This window comes from Pelodiscus sinensis, chromosome 6, assembly GCF_049634645.1.
Source record: "Pelodiscus sinensis isolate JC-2024 chromosome 6, ASM4963464v1, whole genome shotgun sequence".
Lineage (NCBI taxonomy): Eukaryota > Metazoa > Chordata > Testudines > Trionychidae > Pelodiscus > Pelodiscus sinensis.
Window position 1 is genome coordinate 83,258,890 of NC_134716.1, and position 26,968 is coordinate 83,285,857.

Here is a 26,968-nt window from a genome sequence, read left to right on the forward strand (position 1 = left end):
CAAATCACCTGACCAGAGGCAGGAAAACAAAACCAAAACTGGCAAAGCAGGTCAGTAGGGGTGGGAAAGATATTGCAGTGCATAGATGTTGTGCACAATTCCTTGATAAGGAAAGGTGCTTTGAAGGCAATGTTTCCTCCTTGTGAGGAGGGAGGACTCTAGACACAGCAACCTCAGCCACTGGAAAGAAGAGATTGCTACAATGTAGCATTGGAGATCCTGGATCAGAGCAGGCAATGCATAGGAATCACAGAGCGTTAAGAGTACTGAGACAGCAAGTTCTGGGTAGGAAGGTGTATACAAAGGCTACGGGGAACAGCAATCCACATGAAGACAACATACTCAGACCCTGGAAAGAGTCACACTTCTGTATCATTCAAGTAACCAATTCTAGGTCACTCAGGCTATGTCTAGATTGCAGAGTTTTTCTGGGATACCGGAGGTATCTTGGAAAAGCTCTACTGCGTCCAGGGAACGCGTCTGGTTTTTCAGAACAGTTTCCGAAAAAGTGGGCATGTTCTTTCAGCATCCCTGTAGTCCTCTTGGTGAGAGAAATAAGGGATGTGTCAAAAGAGGTTTTTCCGAAATTTGGCCCCGTGTAGATGGGCCAAATTTCAGAAAAGCCTCTTCTGAAAATAAAAGGGGGAAAAAAGATACACAAATTGCAGTTCACAATTTACATATCCTTTTCTGATAAAACTCTGCAGTCTAGACATAGCCTCATTTTTGGTGGGCTCCTGGAGACTGCAACTGTCCTGATGGAACGGTTGATCTGATGGAGAAAATAAAAGAGAAGAAATGGCAGAGTTCTTGATGAATCTCAAACAATAAGGCTACATCTACACTGGCATGATTTTGCGCAAGAACTCTTTTGCGGAAGAGTTCTTGTGAAAAAAACTCTTCCAGAAGAGAGCGTCTACACTGGCATGTGTCTTTGCACAAGAGCATCCGTGCCAGTGTATATGCTCTCTTGAGCAAGAAAGCTCTGATGGCCATTTTAACCATAGGGCTTTCTTGCACAAGAAATTCATGTTGCCTGTCTACACTGGCCTCTTGCGCAAGAACAGTTGCACAAGAAGGCTTATTCCTGAGCAGGAGCATCATAGTTCTTGCACAAGATGCACTGATTTCATACATTAGAACGTTAGTTTACTTGTGCAAGAACTCGCAGCCAGTGTAGACAGGCAGCAAGTTTTGGTGCAAAAGCGGCTGCTTTTGCGCAAGATCACACCAATGTAGACACAGCCTAAGATGGGAAGAAAGAAAAAGGAGGTAATTATAATTTATAAGAATTAAAATGCTTCCAGATTGCAGCTATTTTTTCTTCTTCCAGAAGATAAAAATCGTCACATTCACATTTGGCTTCACACTTAAAAATCTAAAGCAAACATTACTGATTCTTTTTACATCTCTTCCTTCCTTTCCTCCAATTAAAATTAAAAGAAAAATTTCAGTCTGACTTCAATGCCAGCTATATAAAAATATGCTCACTTTTATGCTTAGCTAAAGACAAAAATCTTGCATCCAAAATGTGTAAAGTGGGCATATGCTGTGCTAAATCTATCTTCCCTAGAAAACAGTCCTAGCAACTTTATTACAACACTGCATTCAAGTCAAGGAAAAGGAGGCTTGGATCTTTGCCAGTGTGTGCTTAAGGAGGCACTTACGCAATGTCACTGCATATGCCTCTTGAGGGGTAAATGAGCCTAAAGCATACCTGTATTCATTAGTTTTCTTCCACTCAAATCCTTGACAGAAATGGCCAGTTGTATTCAGACTCCCACAAGGTCAGGTCTCAGTGCTTCTAAGTAGGTCTTGCTTCATACAAAACTGTATGAAGTGGGGATGGGGTTTCATACCAGAAAAGACAAACTTAAGAATAGAAATAAGGCTCACCCTAAACAAAAATTTCTCTATCTACCAGTGTAGGAAAAGTCTCTTTAATATACTCCATGGTTAGTGTAATGCTGCTAAAGGGAAAGAGATCTCTCCCACCAAGCCTATGTCTACACTACGGGGCTTTATCGGAAAAAGGTATGCAAATTGCACTCTGCAATTTGCGTACCTTTTTCCAATAGTTTTTTCAGAAGAGGCTTTTCTGAAATTTGGCCCGTCTACACTGGGCCAAATTTTGGAAAAAAACTCTCTTTTGGAAGAGCCCTTCTTCCTCGTGGAAGGAGGAAGACAGGGCTTCCAAAAGACTATGTCTGCTCTTCCACAAAAAACAAAAAACAAAAAAGTGGAAAAGCAGACGTATTCTCTGGATTTGGCAGTGTTTTTCCAGGATACCTCTGGTATCCCGGAAAACCCCATAGTCTAGACATAGCTCCAGAGCTGTATTTAGCACTTCCACCATCAAAAGAAAAAAAGATGTAAAAAGACAACATTGTTAGAGTAAAGCACAGTGCCATATGTAGAAAAACTAAGTTTTGTTGTCAGGATTTGTTATATGGCCTGATCTTGCTCCAGCTGTGGACAATGAATAAACTCCTACTAATTCAATTAGGTACAGGATTGGGTCCTTAATTCACAAAGTTGAGTCAATACCTAGATATCATGGTGATGGATGCATTAGATAAACTGAGCTAGATAGGTAACATATCCCATACATTCAGGAGGACTAGTAATAAATATTGCTATGTTTTCTCTACAGGTTTTGTAACAAGTATGTCCAACTTGTCCAATTTAAATTATTTTTAAAAAGTCATTTTATTTTTCATCTGAAAAATGTCACATGAAATCATGTTGCAAAAGAACCCTTGAAACAGTATGAAGGGGTGTCACAAAGCAGGACTCAATGCTGTGGCGCCTCCTGCTAGTAGGGAATAGTTTGATCATCAGCAGGATGCCTCCTTCTGGCTGGTGTCTCTCCCATCCACACTCCAAGCTCACATTACATACAGACCCCTCTGGTAGTGCTCACTACAGTGGTCTTTCGTGCCCCCTTCCAGAAGTTGTATCAGCAGTCCTTAGATTCCTCTGCCATTGTGACCAGCTGTGACCCTCAAGCCTTGTTCCAGGGGTAAGCCACAGTCTGTATGGGCCATGCCTTGGTGGAAAGGTAAGGTGTAAAAAGGTAGGAGGGATCCAGGCCTGGTTCCTGACCTAGGAACCCTCTGGCAGCAGACTTGTCCAGCCCTCCTCTACTCCCCTTTACTGCCTCCTCTTCCCTGGGCCACTTCCCCTGTGATCCCCACATCTAGCTGGGCCTTGTCACAAGCCTGCAGCCTGGTAGGTATCAGGATAGAGCCTTTGTCTCCAGCTTCCCTTAGCCTACCCAGTACTGCTTTACAGTGCTTCTCAGGGAACTGTTCCTGCACTTTCTCTGGTCAGGACCCAACTGCCTCTCTCAGCTGGTCAGCTCCTTATATACAAGACTGTCCGGGCAAGCTGCTCTCTGCTTGGCTTCATAAAAGCCTCTCCCTGATCAGCCAGAGCTCCCTCCAACCTGCTTTAACCCCTTGCTGGCCAGAGTGGGGCTGTGGCCCCACTACACATCCTCCCCCTGAAGTACCTCCCACATGGGGGTTACCCCAATACCCCAGCATCTCCCTCAACTGGGCACTTTGGGTGTCTCTTTCCTTTTGCAGGCTCTCTACCCTCTGGAGTAGCCTGCTCCTCTCCTCAAGGGTCTGGGTCCCCACAGTGATAGCAGATGACAATAAACTGGTCAAGAGAGCTCAGACCAAAGTAGACTGAAGAGCTTTAAAAGGATCTCACAAAACTGTTTGGTCAACAAAATGGCAAATTAATTTTAATATTGATAAATAGTAAGTAATGCATATTGGAAAACATAATCCCAACTATATGTACAAAATGATGGGGACTAAATTAGCTATTACCACTGAAGAGAGAGATCTTAGAGTCATTGTGTATAGTTCTCTGAAAACATATATTCAATATGCAGCAGCAGTCAAAAAAGCAAACAGAAGGATAGGAATAATTTAAAAAAGGGCTAGAGAATAAGACAGAGAATATCTTGCTGCCTCTGTATAAATCCATGGTATGCCCACATCTTGAATATTATGTACAGATTTGGTTGCCTTATCTCAAAAAAGATATCTTGGGATTGGAAAAAGTTCAGAAAAGGGCAACAAAAATGAATAAGGGTCTGGAATGGATGCCATATAAAGATAGATTAAAAAGGCTAGGACTTTTCACCTTAGAAAAGGGGAGACTAAGGGGGGCTACAATAGAGGACTATGAAATCATGAATTGTGTGGATAAAGTGAACTAAGGAAAAGTTATTTACTTGTTCCCATAACATAAGAACTAGAGGTCACCAAATGAAATTAATAGGTAGCAGATTAAAAACCATCCAAAGGAAATATTTCTTCAGACAACGCACAGTAAACCTGTGGAAATCTTTGCCAGAGGATGCTGTGAAGACCAGGACTTTAAAAGGGTTCAAGAAAGAACTAGATAAATTCATGGAGCATAGATCCATCAATGGCTATCAGCCCGGATGGGCAGGAATGGTGTCCCTAGCTTCTGCTTGTCAGAGCCTGGGAATGGGTGACAGGAGAGGAATCACTTGATGATTATCTGTTCTATTCACTCCCTCTGGGGCACTTGGTACTGGCCACTGTTGAAAGACAGGATATTGGCTGTTCTTATGTCACACTCAAAGGCTTGCTGTGTGAAAGAGGTGACCAATACAAAATTTGAAAACCACATCTGTAAAATACACATTTGTGTACATACTATACACAGGCTCTGACTTTAATTTTTCCCTGAAGGTGCTCCAGCCCCACTCCAGACTTTCCAAGAGCCCACCCTTGCTCTGCCTCTTCTTGCCCCCATTCTGCTCCCCACCCAAGGCCCCAATTGTCTCTCTGTTCTTTGCCCTTGCTCAGCTACCAAACAGCTAATCTGTGACCCAGCTGTGGTAGTAGGATTTGCACGTAAGTTCATATATGTGGCCACCCCGATCAAATAAATATCTGTAACACAGTAAGCCCATAGAATTCATTTTCATATGGATCATAGTCAATATACTGGAATTTATTAATGCTCTTTTTGCATTATGTGTATGGGCCCTACTTGATGCGGAAGGAAGGGAATTTATGGGTGTTTTCAGTTGTCAGGTTGATATGTCTTTAGAGCTTTGAATAGAGTAAGTTTTTGTTAAGTATAATTTACAATTAAATTGTACCACCAGTAGGTGGAGTTCCTTCAGGATTTAATGTAAAATCACATTTGGTATAAAAATCTCATTAATGACAGCATTCTTGGTTTTGATCCCAGGTGCCCTGATTTCAAAATAATATCCAGTAAAGGGACATTGTCAAAATAAATAGTATTACATACTTGGAAAAATCCTTATCTATATTATTAATACCATTAATTATTACTAACATTTAAAAAAAAATCTAAGACCTCTGTCCTGTTAATGCTATTTATAAAGTGTAGTGCTTGTACCCTGAATAGCTTCATTTATTTCAATGGGACTATTCATATGATTAAAATTACTCTCAGGTTTATGTGCATTATATATGCCAGTTCAGGCTACTAGTTAGTTGTACTTTTCAGAGTTCTCATTCATTAGCTCAATGTTCACTAAGGCCAGGCCTACCTAAACTATACAGCAGTATTACTATGTTGCTTGAAGGTATGAAAAATCCCCACACATGAATGATGTAGTTACATTGACCTAACCCCCAGTGTAGACCACACTATAAAGATAGGAGGGCTTCTCCTGTGATGTAGCTACTTCCTCTCATGGAGGTGTCAGTGTAGTGACAGTCGCATCTTCATTAAACGCTACAGTGGCTGAACTGCTGCAGCTTTTTAAGTATAGACTTGCCCTGAGCAACAATTTTGTTGTTGAAATACTAGAGGAAAATGCTTAAATGTAAAACAAAAACAAATTCTCATTTTAAAAAATGGATTATATAATTTTATATTCATATTATTTTTTCAAACAAAAATCTACATTTGGGGCTAAATTTTTATAGTGTCCTTTTAAAACATGGTTTATTTTAACAACAAATATAAAAACTGATTTATTCATGAAATTCCTGGTAAACAATCATTAAAAAGGTATCAAAGTTACAGGTCAAGTTAATGTTGTAATATAACTAATGTATATAGTGCAAAAAATCCAGCGAATTTTATAAAACATCAGCCTGGATTCTGCAAAATGCTTATTTTTATGCATGATGAATAGTCCTATAGAATCAACTCATATGAGTCCCAGTTAATCATGTAAGTTGTCCCACTCGCTCCCTCACAGTGAGTAAAGTAAAGGACATTGCTAAGCACAGCTCCACAAAAAACAGAAACAGCATCAGTGCTGCTGTGCTGCTTTAGTGAAGACACTTCTAGGCTGACCAGAGAGCTACTCCCATCAACCTAACTAATCCACCTCCATGAGAGGCAGTAGCTATATTAAGGGAAGACGCCCTCTTGTGGACATCGTGCTGTCTACACCAGGAGTTAGGCTGGTATAACTGCATTGCTCAGGGGAGTAGATCTTTCACACCATTGAGTGACATTATACTGATGTAGGTTTATAGTGTAAAACTGGTCTAAATCTTTGCAGAATCAGAACCTCACATGGTTTTATCTGCATCATCAAAAAAGATATCAAAGTTACAGGACAAGTTAATGTTGTAACATTACTAATGTATATAGTGCAAAATTTGCAGTGATTTTTACAAAACATCAGCCCAGATTCTAGTGACACATTTGTGTTATAGTCCCTGAATACAAGGTAGGGAAGATTGTTAACCATATGGAATACATGTTGTAGGACAATGACGTGGCCAATTAATATCTTTGAAGGCATAAGACAATGGAGGATTGTAGGCATAAAGCCAGTGTCTCTGCCAACTCCATTGTGTATAGCAGAGGTAGGCAAAAGCCTCTCAGCAGGCCAGATTTGGCTCACCTAAGACTTTGCCATGGCGAAAGGAACTCAGCCCTGCCCTTCCTCCCCTGCGCAGCTGCTGGAGAGAGCTCCCTCCTCCTGCAGCAGGTTAGGCTATAGTGGGTGGAGGCAGCGCTGGGGCTGAGGCTCATCAGCGGGCCATGCGGTCCAGGGCCAGCCCTGGAGGCCGGAGGCGCTGCTGCTGCTGGCGCTGCCTCCTGGGTGAGCTGTGTGGCTGCAGCAGCGGCACCTCTGGTCTCTGGGGCTGGCATAGGGCTGCATGGCTGTGGCAGCGGCACCTCCAGAGCCAGCTCCAGACTGCATGGCTGCGGCAGTAGCACCTCCGGCCTCCAGGGCTAGCCCAGGGCTGCATACCTGTGGCAGCACTGCCTCTGGCCTCCGGGGCCGGCCCCAAGCTGCGTGGTCCTGGCAGCCACACCTCCAGCCTCTAGGATGGCCTGGGGCCGTGTGGCTGTGGCAGTGGCACCTCTGGGGCCGGCTCCAGACCGCATGGCTGCGGTGCCTCCAGGACTGGCCTAGGGATGCGTGGCTGCAGCAGTGGCGCCTTCAGCCTCCAGGGCCAGCCCTGTGGACGATATGGCTACCACAGCAGCGGGGTCTCCTTCTGGGGCGGCTGGGACAGCATGGCTGCAGCTGTTGCTGCAAGGGGGCACAAAGCCAGGTAAGGTTCCACTTCATGTCCAGACCCCCCTGCAAGCTCCTCACTTTCCTCCTCCCTCCCCCAAGACCCGGCATCCCCAGCTTGCTCCGACACCCTCCCTTGTTCTTGCACCCTTTCTCCAGGCCACACAGTGCACCTTCCCTTGTTCCTGCTCTCTTCACCTGGCCAGACATCCTACTCCCAACCTGCTTCTGCACTCCAGCTCCCTCCCAGATTCTGCATGCCATTCCTATCTTACTTGCTGGCAGCCCTGTCTCATGCACTGTACCCCACATTTTTGTTTCTACCCCAGAGCTAAGGAGGTCCATAAAATCCACTAACTCTAGAACCCCAGAAATGTAAATCTGGTCTATGGGAAATGCAGGACAATGTAGCACTTTAAAGACTAACAAGATGGTTTATTAGATGATGAGCTTTTGTGGGCCAGACCCACTTCCTCAGATCAAATAGTGGAAGAAAGTAGTCACAACCATATATACCAAAGGATACAATTAAAAAAATGAACAAATATGAAAAGGACAAATCACATTGCAGAACAGGATGTGATTTGTCCTTTTCATATTTGTTCATTTTTTTAATTGTATCCTTTGGTATATATGGTTGTGACTACTTTCTTCCACTATTTGATCTGAGGAAGTGGGTCTGGCCCACGAAAGCTCATCATCTAATGAACCATCTTGTTAGTCTTTAAAGTGCTACATTGTCCTGCATTTTGCTTCAGCTACCCCAGACTAACACGGCTACATTTCTATCACTGGTCTATGGGAAGCCCTGAACCTCAGTTCCCCCTCTCCCCTTCCTGTCAGCCTGTGAGGCTGGGGCACCAGAGGCATGAGGAGTCTGTTGGGGCCACATCAGTGAGCGTGGGGGGGGTTGGAATATTTTTGCTTCTCACTTGTGTGGTCCCCAACTGATTTTTTTGTGGGTCAGTAATCCTGTCCCAAAAAGGGTTCCCCAAGCCTGCCATAAATAAAGAAAACATTGAAACCTCTTGTGTTGGACATAATATTTTACCTTATTTAAAATGAAGTTTGATAAATAATATGAGAAACTGAAAACGCTTAATATGTTCCATAATTTAAATTAAATCAGTCTCGCTATCTCCAGCTGGTTCAGAAAATAAGGCTACTGTATCCAGCAGGGTAGTTCTCAACCCCATCCCTTTCATAACCCCCACCCAAGGCCCCGCACATTCTGGGTCTGCCCACAGCCACTTCTGAAATTTGTGAAAAGGCCCACCTTCCAAAATTATTGCCCACCCTTGGGCTACATCTAGACTGGCATGATTTTCCGCAAATGCTTTTAACGGAAAAGTGTTCCATTAAAAGCATTTGTGGAAAAGAGCGTCTAGATTGGCATGGACGCTTTTCCACAAAACCACTTTTTGTGGAAAAGTGTCTGTGCCAATCTAGATGCGCTTCTGCGCAAAAAAGCCCTGATCGCCATTTTCGTGATTGGGGCTTTTTTGTGCAAAACAAATCTGAGCTGTCTACACTGGCCCTTTTGTGCAAAAGGAACTTTTTCCCGAACGGGAGCAGCATATTATTTCCGCAAGAAGCACTGATTTCTTACACGAGATCGTCAGTGTTCTTGCAGAAATTCAAGCGGCCAGTGTAGACAGCTGGCAAGCTTTTCCGCAAAACCACCTGCTTTTGTGGAAAAACTTGCCAGTCTAGACACAGTCTTGATGTATAGCTTTCTGCAGTTTCCAAGCTCACTTTTCAAAGGTGTTGTGCAAGTTTCCTTTGAGGATGAGGAATGAGAGGTCAGATAGTGATTATTTTGTGAAAAGCATTTACTCACAGGTGATAGGTCATTTTGATCTTTTATCATTTTTTCTTTTGAGAGTTAATTAAAGAACAGTGGTAAGCAAAGCCAGTCGGGCTACATTTAGCCCATCAGGCTCTATGTGTGGCCTACAAGGCATTTTGTTTACCATTGCCCACGCAGGGTTTCCAGATTCTGCAGGTTCCTATGCATGTAGATTTTTTCCTAATGGTATTACTAAAGTGACACACATGTAAAGCCAGATCCTGGCCTGGGGCAGGTGGGACCCAGCAGCCTTGGAACACCAGTTGTGCCAGCCACACGTCCAACAACAAAAAACAAGGAATAGTCTGGTGGCACCTTAGAGACTAACAAAACATGTCGATGGTATCAAGAGCTTTCGTGGGCACAGCCCACTTCTTCAGACGCTTCCAACAGGCACCCAGGCCAGAGTGCGCTTTGCGGGGTTGAGTCACCAACAGGAAGGGGGAACGCTGAAGACAGGCACAAGGCTTTAGCCCAGTGGTCTCCAACCTTTTTACACCCAAGATCACTTTTTAAGTCTCAGAACAGGCGAAGATCTACCGCCCCGCCCCTTCCTTGAAGCCCCGCCTACATTACATGAGGAACTCTAATGTACATGTACTGTGCAGGTGCGCAGTTCAGAGAGGGCTCCAGAGCTACTCTTAGAGCCCCTGAGATCTACTGGTTGGTGACCAGGCAAGCCCATCACACCAGCCAACGGGCAGCGCGCAGCTGCGTCTAGCGACAGGAGAACGGGATTCAGGAACCCTCCACGCGCACCAAAAGGAAACCGCTGTTCAGCGCCAAGGCAGCACCGCGGCGCCTCTCCCACACCAGGGCGCGGGCCAGCGCAGAAAGCTCCACAGCGGCTCGGTTCTGCCCGGCGGCCTCACGCACCGCCGCCCTCCCTAGCGCGGGGAGCGCGCGCCGCGTTCCTTGCCTGGGGCACGAAGGGAGCGCGCGCGTCGGACGTTGGGTGTCGGCCTCGTCGCCCCCGCCCCCTACTCTTTCTTCCTTCCTTCCGGCCGCCATCTTGCGCCCCTCCGCGTGTGTGCGCTCGGTTCCGCGCTCCCCGCCGCGGCTCCTCGCCCTGTCCCCTGCTAGGACAGCGCCGCTTCCGTCCGGGAAGGTACAAAGGGGCCTGGGGGCGGTTAGGGGTTGTCTCGGCCCGCGCCGCTGGACTCGGGCCTGTGAGTTGTTGAGGGGGGAGAAGACGCCGACGGGTTAGGCCGCTCAGGGCTCTGTAGTTGAGGAGCGATACGCGGGGGGGAGGCGAGGCCTGGCCCTGTTGCCGGGGAAGGGCTGGGAGCGGCGGTGGTGGGAGTTACTGGGCGCCGAGTAAATAGTCCCGTCCCCAAGGAGAGATCTCGAGCCCCTGTCTCCGTTCCCTGGTTCGGCCTCTGTCCCAAGCCCCCTCGCCGGGGTGCGGCCGGAATGGTAGGTGGGGGCAAGGGAGACCTCTCCTAGCTCTTGAGAGAGCGGGGGCCTGGCCGCATTGCAGACTCTGCCGCGCGGAGCCCCCCCCCCGCCCCCCCAGCGAGCGGAGCGGTGTGCGAGGTGGCCTTACTGTCCTTTCTTTTTAGATGAAAGAAACGATCATGAATCAAGAAAAACTAGCCAAACTCCAGGCTCAAGTGCGCATTGGTGGAAAGGTAAAGCACAGCTACTCCATGCGAATGGGCACAAAGCAGCACGCTTGGCTCTTCAGATCTGTCTAACTGTACTGTTTTATCTTGGCAAAGTATGGATGTTCTCTAACTAATGCAGTAATCTGTTAGTTATATATTTTCCTGCAATCTCTTGCCTTGGAAATCTAGCCTGTTTTACTTGTGTATGTATATTGTGTGTGAGTATCTGCTTCTAGGTCAGCAGTAAAAATAGAATGGAAATTCATCTAATTGATTTTTGGAGACCTCTGGCAAAAGTAAGCCTGATCAACTCTCACTAAAAGTTTGTGTAGCTCATAATTTAGACAACCTTGGGATTTTAAAAAGTGAAATATACATTCAGTTTAGGTGCTTTCATAAAAGATACCACAGATACTGGAACAAGTGCCTTGTTTTGATGTTAGTGATGCACAGGAAAACATTTCTGGATTCATGCTGGCTGAATTAAAAACAAACTTGCAATTAGTTTTTGAAATAGGTCTGTTTGTAACCTAAATCTACAACTATTAACTATGTAAGCTTTTAAAAAAATCATTTCAATACATTTTAAGGGCGGTTTTCAGGAAAACTGCATATTACCTTGACTGTGATATTGTACATGTGCAGTATAAATCCTAGAAGTGATGGAGGGAAGCTGTTGAAGGCTATGTAATACACTCACCTTTGAGGGAACACATCTGTAGAGCTTTCTTTAAAGACAAATTTTGTCTTCCTTTTGAAGGAAGGGTATTATAACATTTGGTGCAGGATCATGAAATAAAACATTCAGATAGTGGACTGTGTAGATATACAGATTATAATGAAATAAATGGGATTTTTCTGCATGAATCATTTAAGTAACATAACAATTACATCTGGTTTATAAAGCACACAAATGGTTGTGTCATGTTAATGAGACTTGTGTTTCTGGTTACATGCTTGGTCCGGATAAACCTGATGTGGCAGAGCTGGCTGTAGACGTTATTCTAGTCACGTACACGTGCACACCTAGTTTTCTCCAGATTACAGTTTGTGCACTGTAGTGTTAAGAAAACTGACTGCATTTGTAAGACTTGTAGCTGCTTTGTGAATATAATTGAAAACAATGAAAGATTAATTAATGTTAGAAATGCTACAGTTCACAGTCTCAAATTGGCATGGGAGAATTGGGGCAGGAGGTAGTGCTTGAATTTGCTGTTTTTTAAAATAGATTGGGATTTGATGGTGTCTAATACTGTCTAAAGTACTTTATTGCAAATTTCTACTTCACTCACTTGGTAAAAGTACTATTTTAGTCCTAGGGAAAAATTAGTTTAGCTAATCATGAATAGAATGTACCTTGACTAGAACATTTTCAAGGCTGTTTTGTAAGACCGCTTTCAGTGAATTGTTCCATTTCTAGCTTTAGTAAAATTTCTTTCAATTTATTTGGTTGAAGTTTCAGGTTTATTGTGCCACTGGATGACCCTATTATAACTTACATTTTTTGCCTAGGATGTAGTTTGCCATTTAGCAAAGACACTTAATTTTTTACATTTTATGTTATGGCAGGGTTGCTCAGATGCATTTCTCAGTGTTCCAGACAGTCTGTAGCAGCCACTCATCTTTAATACATAGGTGGAGCCCTATGTATTGTGCATGTCTCAGCATGTTCAAGTTGGATTTAGTGTCAGATTTGTAATCTTCAAATTTGTAAAGATGAAAGCAGCTGCTATCCACTTAATGGAAATAAAGTATGAGACTCAGATGGCAGACAACTCAATCAAATATGTACAGTTTTTTCTTTTTGATAGGGATGTGAATGATTAGTCAGCTAGTCACTTGTCACTCCTTCCCTCCCTCCTCCCACCGCTGCCTCTATCAAAAAGAGGCAACAAGTGAGGGAGAAGGGGGGAAGAAGGTGCTTCAAAGTGGCAGCGCCATGTGGAGCCTGGGGTCAGCTGGGAACTCCCAAGCTCCATGCAGAACTGCCACTTTGAAAGGCTACAGGAAGCACAGGGCCAACGGGACTGCTTGAGTCTCCAGCTGGCCCAATGTTCCCTGCAGTGCTTTCACCTTTAAAATGTAGCAACAGCTCTTATCGACTAATCAAATAGTTGATACAAATTGCATTGACTATTCGATTAGCCAGTTTATCTAAATTTAACATCCCTACTTTGTTATGGACTAAGTCACTCCAAATGAATTTGACACGTTGTAACCTGTTGTGAATTGGTAAGTTGGTAGATGTCTCTGCAGACCCTTTTTTGGTCCAGTTCATGCAAGGCATGACTTTCTAAAGCTATTAAAAAGCTCTGTTTTGAAAATAATAATGTAGTCCTGCCAGGCTGATAAAAGCTTTTTTTTTTAGTTACTCCTTACATGAAAGGTCACTCTTCTGGTGTGACTTTCAAATTGCTGAAGTGAGCTGGGTTCAGACTCTAGGCAGGAAAAGAGTTTCAGGATGAGATTCCTTCCTAGAGTTCCATCTTAATGGGGATACTACTGTTCTTTCTATACCAGCTTTTCCATCCTGGGGAGACCTTTCTCCATAAACAATTTAAAAAGAAGCTGGAGTTTTTGCTAGACATGTAAAAACCCAGTTAATCAGTTACCTAACATTTAACCAGTTAACTGACCAAGCAGGATCCAGGCAGGAGACTGCTTCAGCCCAGCTGGAGCAGTTCCCAGTCTGCAAGGCTCCCAGCCCCACACTGGGGCTAGCTGCTGGCTCGCAACCCCTGTCTGTGGCAGAATCCTTGCGAAGTTGGAGTAGCCCCCTGCCAATGGCAGGTGGGGAGTAGCTCCAGTCCCCACCAGTGCACCTTTCACATCCCTGTTTTTTATTTGGATAGAGGCAGCGTCTACACTGCAGGCTTCTTGTGCAAGAAGCCTTTTGCACAAGAAGTTTTTGCACAAAAATTCTTTCGCAAGAGCACGTCCATGCCTCAAAGCTCATCGCTTTTGCGCAAGAGAGCGTCCACACTGCATGGATACTCTTGCGCGAGAAAGTTCTGATAGCAATTCACAGAATGGCCATCAGAGCACCAGTCCTTTTTTGGACAAGGAGGTTTACCTACACCGGAAAAAGGCCTCTGTTCTGCTGTTTACTGCCGATGTATTTGCGCAAAAGGGCATTGAGGTGTGGACGCTCTGCAGGTTTTTGCACAGAAACCTTGCAGTGTAGATGTAGCCTAGGAGGACAAGGAACAAGGTGAATAAAGCCAGCAGCTGTTGCACTCTTCTTCAAGGGCAGCTGATGCTTTGTGATTGTATTAGAAGCCAAAAAGTGGCACTGCTGCTGATGTAGAGAACTGCTGTCTTGCCCCTGTCAAAGAACAAAGCACAAAGCTAGAGTCCTTGTTTGGGAAAAGTTGGCCCCTCAACAAAAGAACTCCTCTGCTGGTGACTTCTTAGTAAATGGGTGCAACCTAGAATTCAGTTCCATAGTACTGTTGTTGACATGTAAAATATATTATTTACCGAAACAGAAGACAGATCTTAATCTCTGTTAGACATAGGCATCATCTGCTCGGGGCAAGTTTCTCTGTGTCTGAGTGACATATTCCTGTGTAGTGCTGTATCATCTCTTACTGTTCTTGGGATTTCTGCATTTCTTTCTGATGAATACTTTTTGATTTCTGATAACTGGAGGAAATCTTTCTTATACTCTCCTTTATTTAAAATATATCTTCTTCGAGTGTCTATCCCTTAATTTTAAATTATAAAAATGTCAGAATTTTGATATAATTTGGTAAACTTTCTAGGTTTCTTAATCTCCTTTCTAGAAATGGTCCTCTTGGAAAGAGGATTTGATAGACTTTCCATAGAGTACACATGGCAGATCTTTAAAGTGTGCAAAGATGGGATTTTTGTTTTGTTTTGAAATCTTCAGCCCCTGATGTTGACTTAACTGTCAAGATAGATATCAAATTTACAAATTCCTATTTTTTGACACTGTCATCCCTCCTGTGAGTGATGTGTGAAATTAATTTGAAAACTGATCTAGTACAAGTATGTGTGTAACATGCATTTTTTTTCTAAAAAGGGTACTGCCCGCAGAAAGAAGAAGGTTGTCCACAGAACAGCTACAGCAGATGACAAGAAACTTCAGTTTTCTTTGAAGAAATTGGGAGTCAACAACATCTCTGGTATTGAAGAGGTAACTGTTTTATGGAAAAAAACCTAAAACTAGTCTTTGAGATTTTTTTTTTTATATCTACTTCTAAAAATACTCTGCAACTGTTAGAATGTTGCAAGTAAGACTTGCACTTGAACAAGAGGTTTACTTATTTAAGTTTTCTATTGAAATGAAATTGTTGTTTAAAACTTAACTGTTTCAATATGATTTAACTTTTTCTTGCAGGTAAATATGTTTACCAACCAGGGAACAGTCATCCATTTCAACAATCCTAAAGTTCAGGCATCTCTGGCTGCTAATACTTTCACTATCACAGGCCATGCTGAGACAAAGCAGCTGACAGAAATGCTTCCCAGCATCTTAAACCAGCTTGGAGCTGACAGTCTGACTAGCTTGAGGAGATTGGCAGAGGCTCTACCCAAGCAACGTAAGTAGTAACCTCACTATGTTTTTAATAGATTTACACTGTTTATTTGAATCACAGCATTAAACTTCAAGAGTAAATGTTTTACTGTTCCTCCCATATGCTAATAAATGTAATCAAGAGTTACTTAATTTGCTGATCCTATTTGTACATCTGTTTCCTATGATCTCTCTAGATTTAAAAAAGTTTCCTGCGGGATGACAGGCAGGATGCAGGACATCACTCTATCTCTTCCCCTTTGCCCAGTGCTTGGAAGCCAGGGCTTCCACCATGGCCTCCCCAGTGCTCCAGGGGGAGATGGGGCTGCTGCACCACAGCCTCATCCCTGTCCTCCTTCCCTCCCCCCAGGCTGGAGGGGGTGTGGGAGAGCTCGGGCTGGCTCCGTATTTGGAGTGACTTGGCCTAAGATTATCAAGTCTGCTCCAACTGGGCTCTCTTCTCCCTTTTTTGGTTGGCGAGTTACGGTTGTCTGATCTATGGTTGGAGGAGGGTAGTGATTCCCTGCTGTTTTCTGCTGTAAATTCTGATGTGGATGAGGAGGTTACTGGATCCCCTCTGATGGCATATAGCAGTGTTTCCCAATTGGTGCTCTGTGGAACCTTGGGGTTCTGCGGAGCAAAACTAGGGGTTCCCCGAGGAGCTGGCACTTCCCCCGCCCCCTCTGAAAAAGAGCTAGCCAGCAGAGCAGAGGCATGGGCGGTGAGATGTGTGGGCTCCTGGTGCCCATGCTCCAGCAATATTTGGAGCTGGAGCGGGTCCACTGTTAGTGGGCGCCACCAACCACTTTCCAACTAAAGGGTTTCTTTTCTCATTATCCTCCCATTAGAGTTGAACATGTTGACACCCTAAATGACTTCTGTCCCAGACAGAATTAAAATGATGGGGGCAAAGTGGGAATGGAGGCATGCACAGAGCCCTAGCCATGGGGCAAAGAATGAGGGACCTGGTATGATGGTTAACTGATCAGCCTGGGCTTATGGGTTAACGTACATGGTCCTACTGCTGCCTCTGTTTCAAGCCGCCTCCCTGCACAAACCGGATTTTTCCCTCCCCTTCCCTGTTGTTGCTTCTGTGTTTGCAGTGAGCCAGCTTAAAAGCCTCCCCAGGAACCATCTCCCCACACCTGTAAAGGGGGCAGAATGGGGAGGCTGGAATATGTGCAGGTGGAGAAGGGAAGAAGAGAAGTATACACAGGGCCTCTGCATGGAGAAGGAGAATAGGGGATCCTGGAATGGAGGCTACAAAGAACCCCTGCCATAGGGGGAGAGGTGTACAAGGGGGCACAGAGCTGCCAGAATTCAGGATTTTGGTGTGGGATGAGGGCACAGCAATTCTTGGCAGGGGGAAGATTAGGGTGAATTGCAGGGACTCCTTGGAAAAATAGGTGATGGGGGAAGGTGGCACAGAGCTTGTGACTGGGAATTAAAAGATGCAAGGAGCCCCTGGTGTATGTATTAGGGATGTTAAATAATGGTTAATTGAATAATCGATTATGCTCATTAATTCTTATCAGTTACTCATTTGTTCTATAGTCCCCAGTGGTGGATGAATGAGGCCGGAGAGCACTGGCTGCTGGCCCAAGGAGCCCCGTGCCACTCAGTGCTGCTGGCTCTGTATCAGAGGCAGCAGCGTGGGGTGCCAGGAGAGAGCTGGTCTGGGAGGGGAGCCAGTCTGAGAGAGGAGCCCTCGCAAACTGGCTGCCTGTTGCCCCATGCTGCTGTCTCTGATACAGAGGCAGCATTGTGGGTTGGCAGCAGCCCCTGTCCAGGGAGGGAGGGCTGAGCTCCTGGACTTGGTACAAGGCAGAACTGAGCTGGGCTGCCTGTCTGCCTGTCTCTGAATACACTTTAAATGCAGAGCTGCAGTGGGGGTAGGTTCCAGACCTGGTGCGAGCCAGGACTGATTCGGGCTGTTGGCCAGCCTGCTAAAAGATTTACGGGTGGGTGGGTGGGTGGGGGGGGGGGGGAGAATGTGTGTTTGTCTATAACATTAACCGATCAGCTTTTGTTTGATTGATCAGTTAATTGACTACACTGTTACATCCCTAGTATGAATGTAAGCTGTCAAGTTTTGACTCCCTAGTAGCTTGTTCTCAATACTGATTTAAGATTTTGATTTTGAACGATCAAACCCAGAATGTGTTGTCCCCGTCTCTCTTCCCCTCCCCCCTCTTGAGGTGGGATATTTGAATGAACAGTTTCCTTTCTGGTTTAAATAGCAGAAGGCTTCTGATGCAGGATGTTCTTGATATTTGCTTGGGGCTTGAATTCACTTCCTACCTTGGTTTCCCAAAGGGAGGATTTAGTGATTTTTATTTTATTTTATTTTATTTTTTTTGAGACCTGCTGTGAAGTCATCCCACTCTTCCAGACTTTCCAGGTGAAGAGTGGGCTCATTAAAGTGTTCAGAAATTTGAGTTAAGAAAACTATTAAAAAATTCTCTTTTTATGGTCTCCATATATAAGCACAATTGGCATTCTGTAATTTAGAGTCTGGGATAGAACAAATGCATTATCAATAGCTCAAGATAGTATTTTATTCTGGGTAAAAGCCCAGTTTTTGCATTTGTAGATCAAAATTATTATTCACACAAGCTGCTTAATTTGTAATGTTGATTAAAATTAAGGGGAATCCTGTGCGTCTGGCTGCATATCCTTAACTGAAAGAAGCTTATATTGTTGTAATAAGTTGACCAGTAAAATTGTTGTAGCATGTGTCCTCTTGTGAAGAGATATGAAGTAGCCAAAAGAATATATACTTGCTGGGGTGTTATTTCACAATTACGTGATAAACTTGCATCAGACACACTTCCCCTTGCTTACTATGTATTTCAAGTGAACGTTAAAACCGCAGTTTGGGCTTTATTCCAAAAATAATCGCTTAATTTTGAGATTTTTACAAATAATAGGTCTATTTTAAATTACAAGTTTATGTAATTACAGCTGTGGATGGAAAAGCACCACTTGCTACTGGAGAGGAGGATGATGATGAAGTTCCAGGTAAGAACAAAGAAAGTAGAAACTGATGAAAAGGTCTACTGCCCCATAAAATACATACATAATGTAGAATTGAAGCCAAGAATTTAGTATGATTTTAAAAAAAGGATTTAAGTGTGTGACAATGAGAATTTGGGAAAGAAAAACTGGTAAGGGGATTAGTCAACCACTAACTATTAAATTTCCCTTTGGGGAAGCTATTCTGTGGTAGAGAACTATGAAATTTCTTACACCTTCTTCTGAAGTATTTGGAATTAGCAGTTGTCAGTGTATGAGACTAATAAGGCTTTTGGCTTAGTCCAGTACATTTTTGCTTTTGTAGAAATAATTGTATCTGCAAGTTTTTAACTTTACATACTGTCAGTATATGTGATCAAAGAATTGGCCTAAAACATACCACAAGTGTACAGAAGAAACTTCTCCTTCCTTTCCTTCTTCATGTCATACCATACTTGTATGGTATAACACACTTAACTGCTAAGTCCAGCATTGGCTGTTGAAGACAGCATTCATATGATGGTAGTAGTTCATCTACCCCAGAGTTTTGTGAGACATATTTTCATGCAGAAATTGTTTCTTTGTAAATGCTAACGGTATAACCTCTCACAATTAAAATAATTGACTTTAAAGTAAAATCTTGTCTGACTTGATATATTTGACAATGTGAAAAAGATGCTTTATTGATGCTTTGGTTTCAGTGTGTACTTTTCTTTCTTTCTAGATCTTGTTGAGAATTTTGATGAAGCTTCGAAGAATGAGGCAAACTGAACTAAATGTCACTTTCTGAATAAAATTTAAAACTTGAAAAAGCTACATGGAGCTGCTATTTTATATTGTAACTGCTTTTATTTGTAATTTTTTGTATTATGTTTACTGATCTCATGAGGTCTAAAATCTGTAATATTTGAAACTCCTTGAACTTTGCAGCTCTTTTCAGTTATTGCTTGTACACAACATTATCTTTGCAACCTGGTTGAACTGAACAAACCTAAAAATTAAGTGAAAATCAAATTGCTAACACCGTCTCTGCCTACACAGTTAATTTTTTGAGTGACTTGTATACAAGCAAATACCTGGCTTTAGTGGATTTTGGCATATAATAAAAGATGTAAAATAGACTTCAGTGTGGCTTTTATTAAAAAAAAACAACCAGATATTTTAATTATTGAATAGTTTGGCTAAATCTTGAATAATCTTATTTCTAGAAGATCTTGCTTCTTTGCAAATCCTCTTCCAGTTGCTGTGTGTCAGGCTACTTCTTCACTGGCAACTTCTTGCACAAGAACTCTTTTGCGGAAGAGTTCTTGTGCAAAAACTCTTCCAGAAGAGAGCATCTACACTGGCATATGCTTTTGCGCAAGAGCATCCATGCCAGTGTAGATGCTCTCTTGCACAAGAAAGCTCTGATGGCCATTTTAATCAGAGGGCTTTCTTGCGCAAGACATTCATGTTGCCTGTCTACATTGGCCTCTTGTGCAAGAATAGTTGCGCAAGAGTGCTTATTCCTGAGCCAGGAGCATCATAGTTCTTGCGTAAGAAGCCCTGATTTTATACAGTAGAATGTCAGTTTATTGCACAAGAACACATGGCCAGTATAGAGAGGCAGCAAGTTTTTGCGCAAGAGCAGCTGCTCTGGCGCAAGATCGCGTCAGTGTAGACACAGCCACAGAGTAATGCTACTTAAAATTTTAGTTCTAGAATTGATGGCCTTAGGTCTGAAATGCTCACGATTAAGCAGTGAAGCCTCCTGACTGCTGAAGCCCAGTACAATACCTGTTGGGTGTCAGGAGTGTTTATTTTGCCCCAACTGAATTTAATTTTTTTCTAAAATCTGGTATTGCTTTAGTGCTCAAATTGACAGAACCTTATTATTGTTCTGTAATAAAAATATAAGATAGAATAAAGAATGGCAGTTGAGAGGAAACTGGATATTAATGTTAAGTCTTATGTTCAGAATTAAACGGATACATAGAGCAGTCCCATCAGGTGGATTATAGCAATTTTATTCTCATTTAATTTCTGCAATTGTCCAAATATAGCAATTTTCACTTAACCAAGCACTATACTTACTATCAGGAACCTAGGCTGTGCTGTGGAGTTTGGAAAGGGGAAAGCTAATAGCTTTCTCTTAAAGTGAGTTTGTAGTAATATTGTCTTTTTTTTTTTTTTTTTAAACAGTTAACAGATTGCTTGTTTTAATGGCAAGTTTGTGTTCATTTGAGCAGCATTTGTTGTAATGGACTGAGACTAAAATAGATTACTTATCTACTATATATAACAGTTAGTGCATCTGTCTTTCCAAGAACTTGTCCTATGTGATAAGAGCTAGGACACTGAATTTGGTATGCAGCTTCTTCTTATAACTTAAACTCAGGTTTTGATTGTGCCAGGGCGATAGGCTGTTCATGGAATGAGATGTGTTTCTCATTAAATGGAACGGGAGAGATGTGATAGCAGGGACAGTTTTTTGTTTTTGTTTTTTTATATTCACCAGTGACCACGGGGTGGGGAGGCAGCAAGCCCCCCAGCTTTGGGGAGCAGCTGCCTGCCAGCATGGCCCCCACCATCCTGAGCCAGTCCCAGGAAGAAGCCAGCCCTAACCTCCTGTCCTGAACCCCTTCTTACCCTCAAGTCTGACTCCTGCACCCCCGACATCCTCAGTCTTTTGTCCTATGTCCCTATAAACCCAAGCCCCTCCATAAGGACCTGAGCAATACTGGGTCACTTTACTAGTACTATATATCAAAAGGGCTCTTTAAGTTCCAAGCTTACTTGTGCTTGCTTGCTTCTGTGCTTACTTGTGCTAACCTTCTAAAGTGAGTGGAGTTGAAAACTGAAGTTTGGATTGGTGAGCCCGTGCTATTTGTGGTAATGGAGGAAAAAGAGCTTTAGCTTGTATTTGAGGTTGAGAAAATGTACATCTGGAAGCTAAAAAGACTCTTTTCTCTGTATTTCTACAGTTGCAGTTATTTCTTCTAAAATAAGCTATATTTATAATAGTTTCAGAGGGGTATGTTTAGAGTAACTGAGTAAAACTATACTTCAGCATAAACTTAAACAAATAGTCTGATAGCACTTTAAAGACTAACAAAATATGTAGATGGTATCATGAGCTTTTGTGAGTACAGCCCAATTCTTCAGTTGACCTGAGTGTTGGATGTCCAGAACCAAAATATAAGGAGAGAGGGTAGGGGGGGAGAAGAGGCAGAGGGAATCAGCAGTGATCTCAAATATGACTTTGAAACTGCTGTAGGAAACCAGTCTTTTCTTCCATTAAAAAATGATTTTGTGTAGCTTGTTAAGCATGTAAGTCATGCCATGACTTAGTGGAGAAACTTGCTATAAGTTGCACAATTATTTCCTAACTGTCACAGTTCATCAGGATGGAAGTTTTGTATGTCTAGTTTAAGAATTCAAACACTAATCATTGCAGTTTATTTTGGAGGAATTCTGTTTCACAGTGCACATGTACTATAAAGCATTAGATTGGAATATCAGCAGTGTCACATTTCCATGCTTCAGTTTTTGTCAATAGTGTGACAGGATCAGAGTAGAAGGCTATAAAAAAGTAGTGGAGGGGAGATCTTTGTTCCCAGAGTAACAGGGAGGGGCTGGTTTAGAACCAGCAGAGGCAATTGGGGCAGTGGAACACCTGGGGCTAATTGACCAGGCCTGCAGAGTCAGGCCATCTTAGGCTAATTAGGACACCTGGAGGTAATTAAGAAAACCAGTTCAGAATGGCTATAAAAGAAGCTTTGCCTGCAGTTAGGGTGTGCATGTGTGACGTAGAAAACAGAGGAAAGGAGATGACAAATGAACGCTAGGAAGACGAACTGGAGAGAAGGAAGGGTCTTGGAGCAGTCTTATAGCAGGTGTTGGGGACTCACACAGCCAGCTACTATTACAGGGCCCTGGGCTGGAACCTGGAATAGAGGGTGAGCCTGGTTCTTCTCCCCCACCCTCCCAACACCCACCTTCTCATTTTCACTTGGGGGGCGGGGAGGAAGGACTGGTTTATTTTACGTTTTACCATATGCTGGTTGATGATGAAAAGAGCTCAGCAAATAGCAAACTAAAGTTGTAGTTGTGCCTGAAATTGTGGATGCTTTGGAGGCAAGCAAATTCTCCAGGAAGCATAGGATCCACCAAGTTTTCATAGGAGCTTTGTCACAATTGTAAAATATGGGGTATTTCAGTAAAAATGGTCTGTTGTAGTGTCTTTTAAAGCATGTCAGAAAAGAGGTGGAATGAAGATGGATAATGGAATGTGCTATTCAAAATCAAGACTTGGTATAGGATGCTGGAAAGAATGTCCCTAAGCAGAGATTTCCAAGGTGGTAAAAAGTGGAAAAACCATAATTTACTGGTCAGATCTAATATTCTTAATGGGATCTACTGGAGTTCAGAGCACCCTGCACTTATCAGGAAATATGTACATTTCATAAGTCTTCTAAATTAGTCAACTGATTGAGGTGAAAGGTTCATGCTTGTTGAGGTTCATGGTATTTGAGTCTAGCAAATTCTAACTTTTTTTCTGTAGGTACTCAGTCTGTGAGTTCTCTGCCTTTTGAAGTTAACAAATGGATGTTTTGCCCTAAACCCGTGGTGTCCCGTACAATAGCCACATGTGACCTTTTGGCCAGTTGAGTGCGGGTAGTTCAGAACTGGTTGGACACCACGGCCCTAAACATTTAAGAGTTTGTCCCAAGTATTTCCAGTTTCTGGAAGTCATGAACTGATCTTCTTTAATGTATATGTTCATCACTTCAGTCAGTACCATCTTGAATGCACCAAAAACAAGATCAAAATGGTCCGGATTAGTTTAAAACTATGTAAGATGATTACATTGGCCTGTGGTATCCAGTCATAATCTGTATTATGCTTATGCTACACCTGAGTTATTCCTACTCAAACCAGAGGTTTGATGTGCTGCACAAGGTGTCAGATGACACTGAGGCTGTCTCTAAACTACATCCCTTTCTTGAAAAAGGGATGTAAATTAGACACTTTGAAATTGCAAATGAAGCTGGGATTTAAATTTTCCATGTTTCAGTTGTATAATGGTGGTTGTGTGGTGTGTGGCTTTTTTTTAAGGGGCTTTTCAAAAGAAAACGGCTGTTTAGATGGGGATTGTTCAAAAATAAAACCCTTTTTGAAAGATCCTGTACTCGTTTTTTTCAGGAGTACAGGATCTTTTGCAAAAAGGGCTTTATTTTCGGGGGGGGGGGGGGGGGAGAGGGGGAACCCTGTGGCTGCCATTATGCAAATGAAGTGTGGGGAATTTAAATCCCGGCTTCATTTGCAATTTCAAAGTGTCTAATTTACATCCCTTTTTGGAGAGAGAGGATGTAATCTAGATGTACTCACAACGGCAACCTCTGCCTTACATTGACTCCTTTCCAAACACACTAGAAAATGCATTTCTTCTGCTGCTATGCACCCGTCATGTGACTGCAATGTCTGCTGGTTCCATGCTTAATATTAAATTAAGTTGGGAAAATAAAATTGGATACAGCAGTTCTGCATTTTAAATGAATAGCAATGTTAAAATATTAATAAAGTTTGTGAGTTTGGTCTTGCTGCATGTGACAGGGTGTATTACCCCTGCAGTGGTTCAACAGAGGTTGATCATATTCTAGAGAGGCTGAGGAGGCCATGAGGATTCCTAGGCTCTGCTGAGCATGCTCCAGTTAGAACCAGGATACAAAAGAGATCAATCAGGGGTGACTGCCAGAGGGAGTGGAGGTGCACCGCAGGCTTCTGTGGAAGGACCACTGACCATTCAGGATTTGGGGGTCCACCTGGGGGATGGTAAGCTGCAAAACTCGGGTGCTTAAAGCCACAGGGGATGAAGATGGCATGGGGATCAATTTTTGTCTGACTTCCATAGCAACTGTGCTCTACAGTAATTTCTCATTTAACATGTGCCTGCTTAACACGTTTTTGTGATAGCACAATTTTTTTTTAGGTAACGTTTTTGGATTACACAACTGTCCCCGGAATAACACGATTTCCCCAGCCGACCTGTTGCCGGCAGCTGTGAGGGGCTTCCCCCACCTCCCTGCAAAACAGTGGAGGATACGCCACTCGTGCCATTCCCCAGCTATTCCCCCCCCCCCTTGCTGGATGCAGTGTGGGTCCCAGCAGACCTGTCACAGGGGCATACTCCCAACCCAATCCCCTTCCTCTCTCCTCCCCTTCCCCAGAACCAAACACCTCCCCCTCCCTGCTGTAACCCAGTCCCCTTTTTCCCCTAACCTTATGGCCCAGTCCAAACAGACACCGCTGCTTGAAACGCAACCCCCACCTTTTCCATTATTTTTAATGGGAAAGTTGACCCTGCATAACACGTTTTCACTTAACACAATCATTTTCTGAAACATCTATATTGTTAAATGAGGAATTACTGTATTTACAAGTATAAAGATATTTTGACTTTCTGTCCTGAAGATTCAATTGAGATCTAAGAGTTAAGCTGTGGTCTTTGTTTCTCATGCATTATGACCAGTAATAAAAGTTCTGCAGGCAAAATCAGACTCAGCTACATCTAAGAAGCAATATGATCACATTACTGCTGCAGTTGTCGTAACCCCTGGAGGAAACTGCAACATAATACAAAATTAGTTTGATAACATGTAAACTAGAATAGAATCCAGCTTCTCTCTCACTGGTGGTATCTTTGCAGAGTGAACAGGAGTAAAAACAGGGAGAACTCATTTTAGCCACTAAAATGGGCAGATATGGCTCTGAATACCAAAAGGAAGTTGGTATAATTTTTACAGAACGTTTTTGAGAGTAGAACCACACTAAGTTCTGTGGCAGTCAAACTGGCTTCTAAAGTTGCTTGGCTTCAGCCAGCCAAGTCACTCAGCCAAAATCAGGATTCTACATTACTGAATTGTGGCTGTTCCTAATAAAGCCAGACCAAACACAGCCTGGTGAGGAAGAGTCACGGCTCCCCATAACTACAATCGAGGGTCCCAACCCAGTAAAGTTATATAGGAGTATAAGTGCAGGATTGGGACAAAACCAAAAAACAGGTTAGGTAAGAGAGAGCTGGACAAAACCTAATACCAGAGTGATAGAGCACCTAGTATGTTAGTTCCAGCTTTTGATTGGGTGTTTTGTTCCTAGGACGAGGGGCAAACAAAGTGTAGGAGATATTATTAAAATGACCGTCAGTAACTCTGAGGGCTAATTTGCACACTGCTCAAACAGCATTCAGGAGCTGGAAAGCTGCCTATATACTGGAGCATGTTCTGCTTCAGTAATCCCTAGCCAGAGGAATAGTCTTCAACAGATTTCCTGCCAGTGTAGTTTAGAGCATCCTAGAGGCCCCAGGATCAGTGTAACTGCCAGCACATTAAACATGCTAAAGGGACTATAAGACATACAGGCAGTCCCCGGGTTACGTACAAGATAGGGACTGTAGATTTGTTCTTAAGTTGAATCTGTATGCAAGTCGGAACTGGCGTCCAGATTCAGTCGCTGCTGAAACTGACCAGCGGCTGACTACAGGAAGCCCGAGGCAGAGTTGCTTTGCCACGGGCTTCCTGGAATCAGCCGCTGATCAGTTTCAACAGGCTGAATCTGGACACCAGTTCCGACTTACATACAGATTCAACTTAAGAACCCCAGGAGTCCCCAAGTCAGCTGCTGCTGAAACTGATCAGCGGCTGATTCCAGGAAGCCAGGGGCAGAGCAACTCTGCCTCCAGCTTCCTGTAGTCAGCGCTGGTCAGTTTCAGCAGCGGCTGACTTGGGGACGCCTGGGGCAGAGTAGCTGGGGTGCTACCGGCGTCCTCTGAGGCTTTGTTCCCCGTCTCCCTGGTCTGCTGGGGGGGTCTTCCCCCCTCTCCCCAGCAGACCAGGGAGATGCGGAGCAGCTTTTCTCGCCCCAGAGGACGCGGGCGGCGGGACCGTGGTGCATCTGGGCATCCTGCCGCTCCCATCCTCCGGGGCGAGAAAAACCCCGTTCGTAACTGCGGATCCGACATAAGTCGGATCCGTGTAACTCGGGGACTGCCTGTAGATGATTCTCTGGAAAGGTTGATTCTTTATATTATTGTAATATATTATTCCAGGATGTGTGGAAAAAAATAACTGGATTTCAAAGGAGGGGTAGCTGAGTTAGTCTGGAACAGGAAAATCTTAAAAAACAACAAATAGTCTAGTAACACCTTAAAATCTCACAAAATATATAGATGGTATCATGAGCTTTTATAGGCACAGCCCACTTCTTAAGATGATGGGAGTGTTGGAAGAGAATTCCAGCCTAAGGCCACATTTAGTATCAGTGAAATAAAAATGCTAACAGCATAAAATCATGCTGGCTATAGAAAGATCTGTCATCCAGCTATATTTGCTATGCTTTAATGCAGCTGTTCCACATAACAATTGAGTCCAAGGAACCTACTACCAATACAAACGGTGCGGTGC

At 43.4% G+C, this 26,968-nt stretch overlaps 1 protein-coding gene across 1 annotated transcript; it reads left to right on the forward strand.

Annotated features, from left to right (window-relative positions):
* The first annotated feature begins 10,093 nt into the window (after window positions 1-10,093).
* Window positions 10,094-19,648, forward strand: BTF3 (basic transcription factor 3). Its single transcript, XM_075932253.1, has 6 exons — window positions 10,094-10,473; window positions 10,928-10,996; window positions 15,018-15,131; window positions 15,336-15,537; window positions 18,477-18,533; window positions 19,252-19,648. Exons 2-6 carry the CDS (start codon window positions 10,928-10,930, stop codon window positions 19,296-19,298), a joined length of 489 nt encoding a protein of 162 aa, XP_075788368.1. The 5' UTR covers window positions 10,094-10,473; the 3' UTR covers window positions 19,299-19,648.
* The last annotated feature ends 7,320 nt before the right edge of the window (window positions 19,649-26,968 follow it).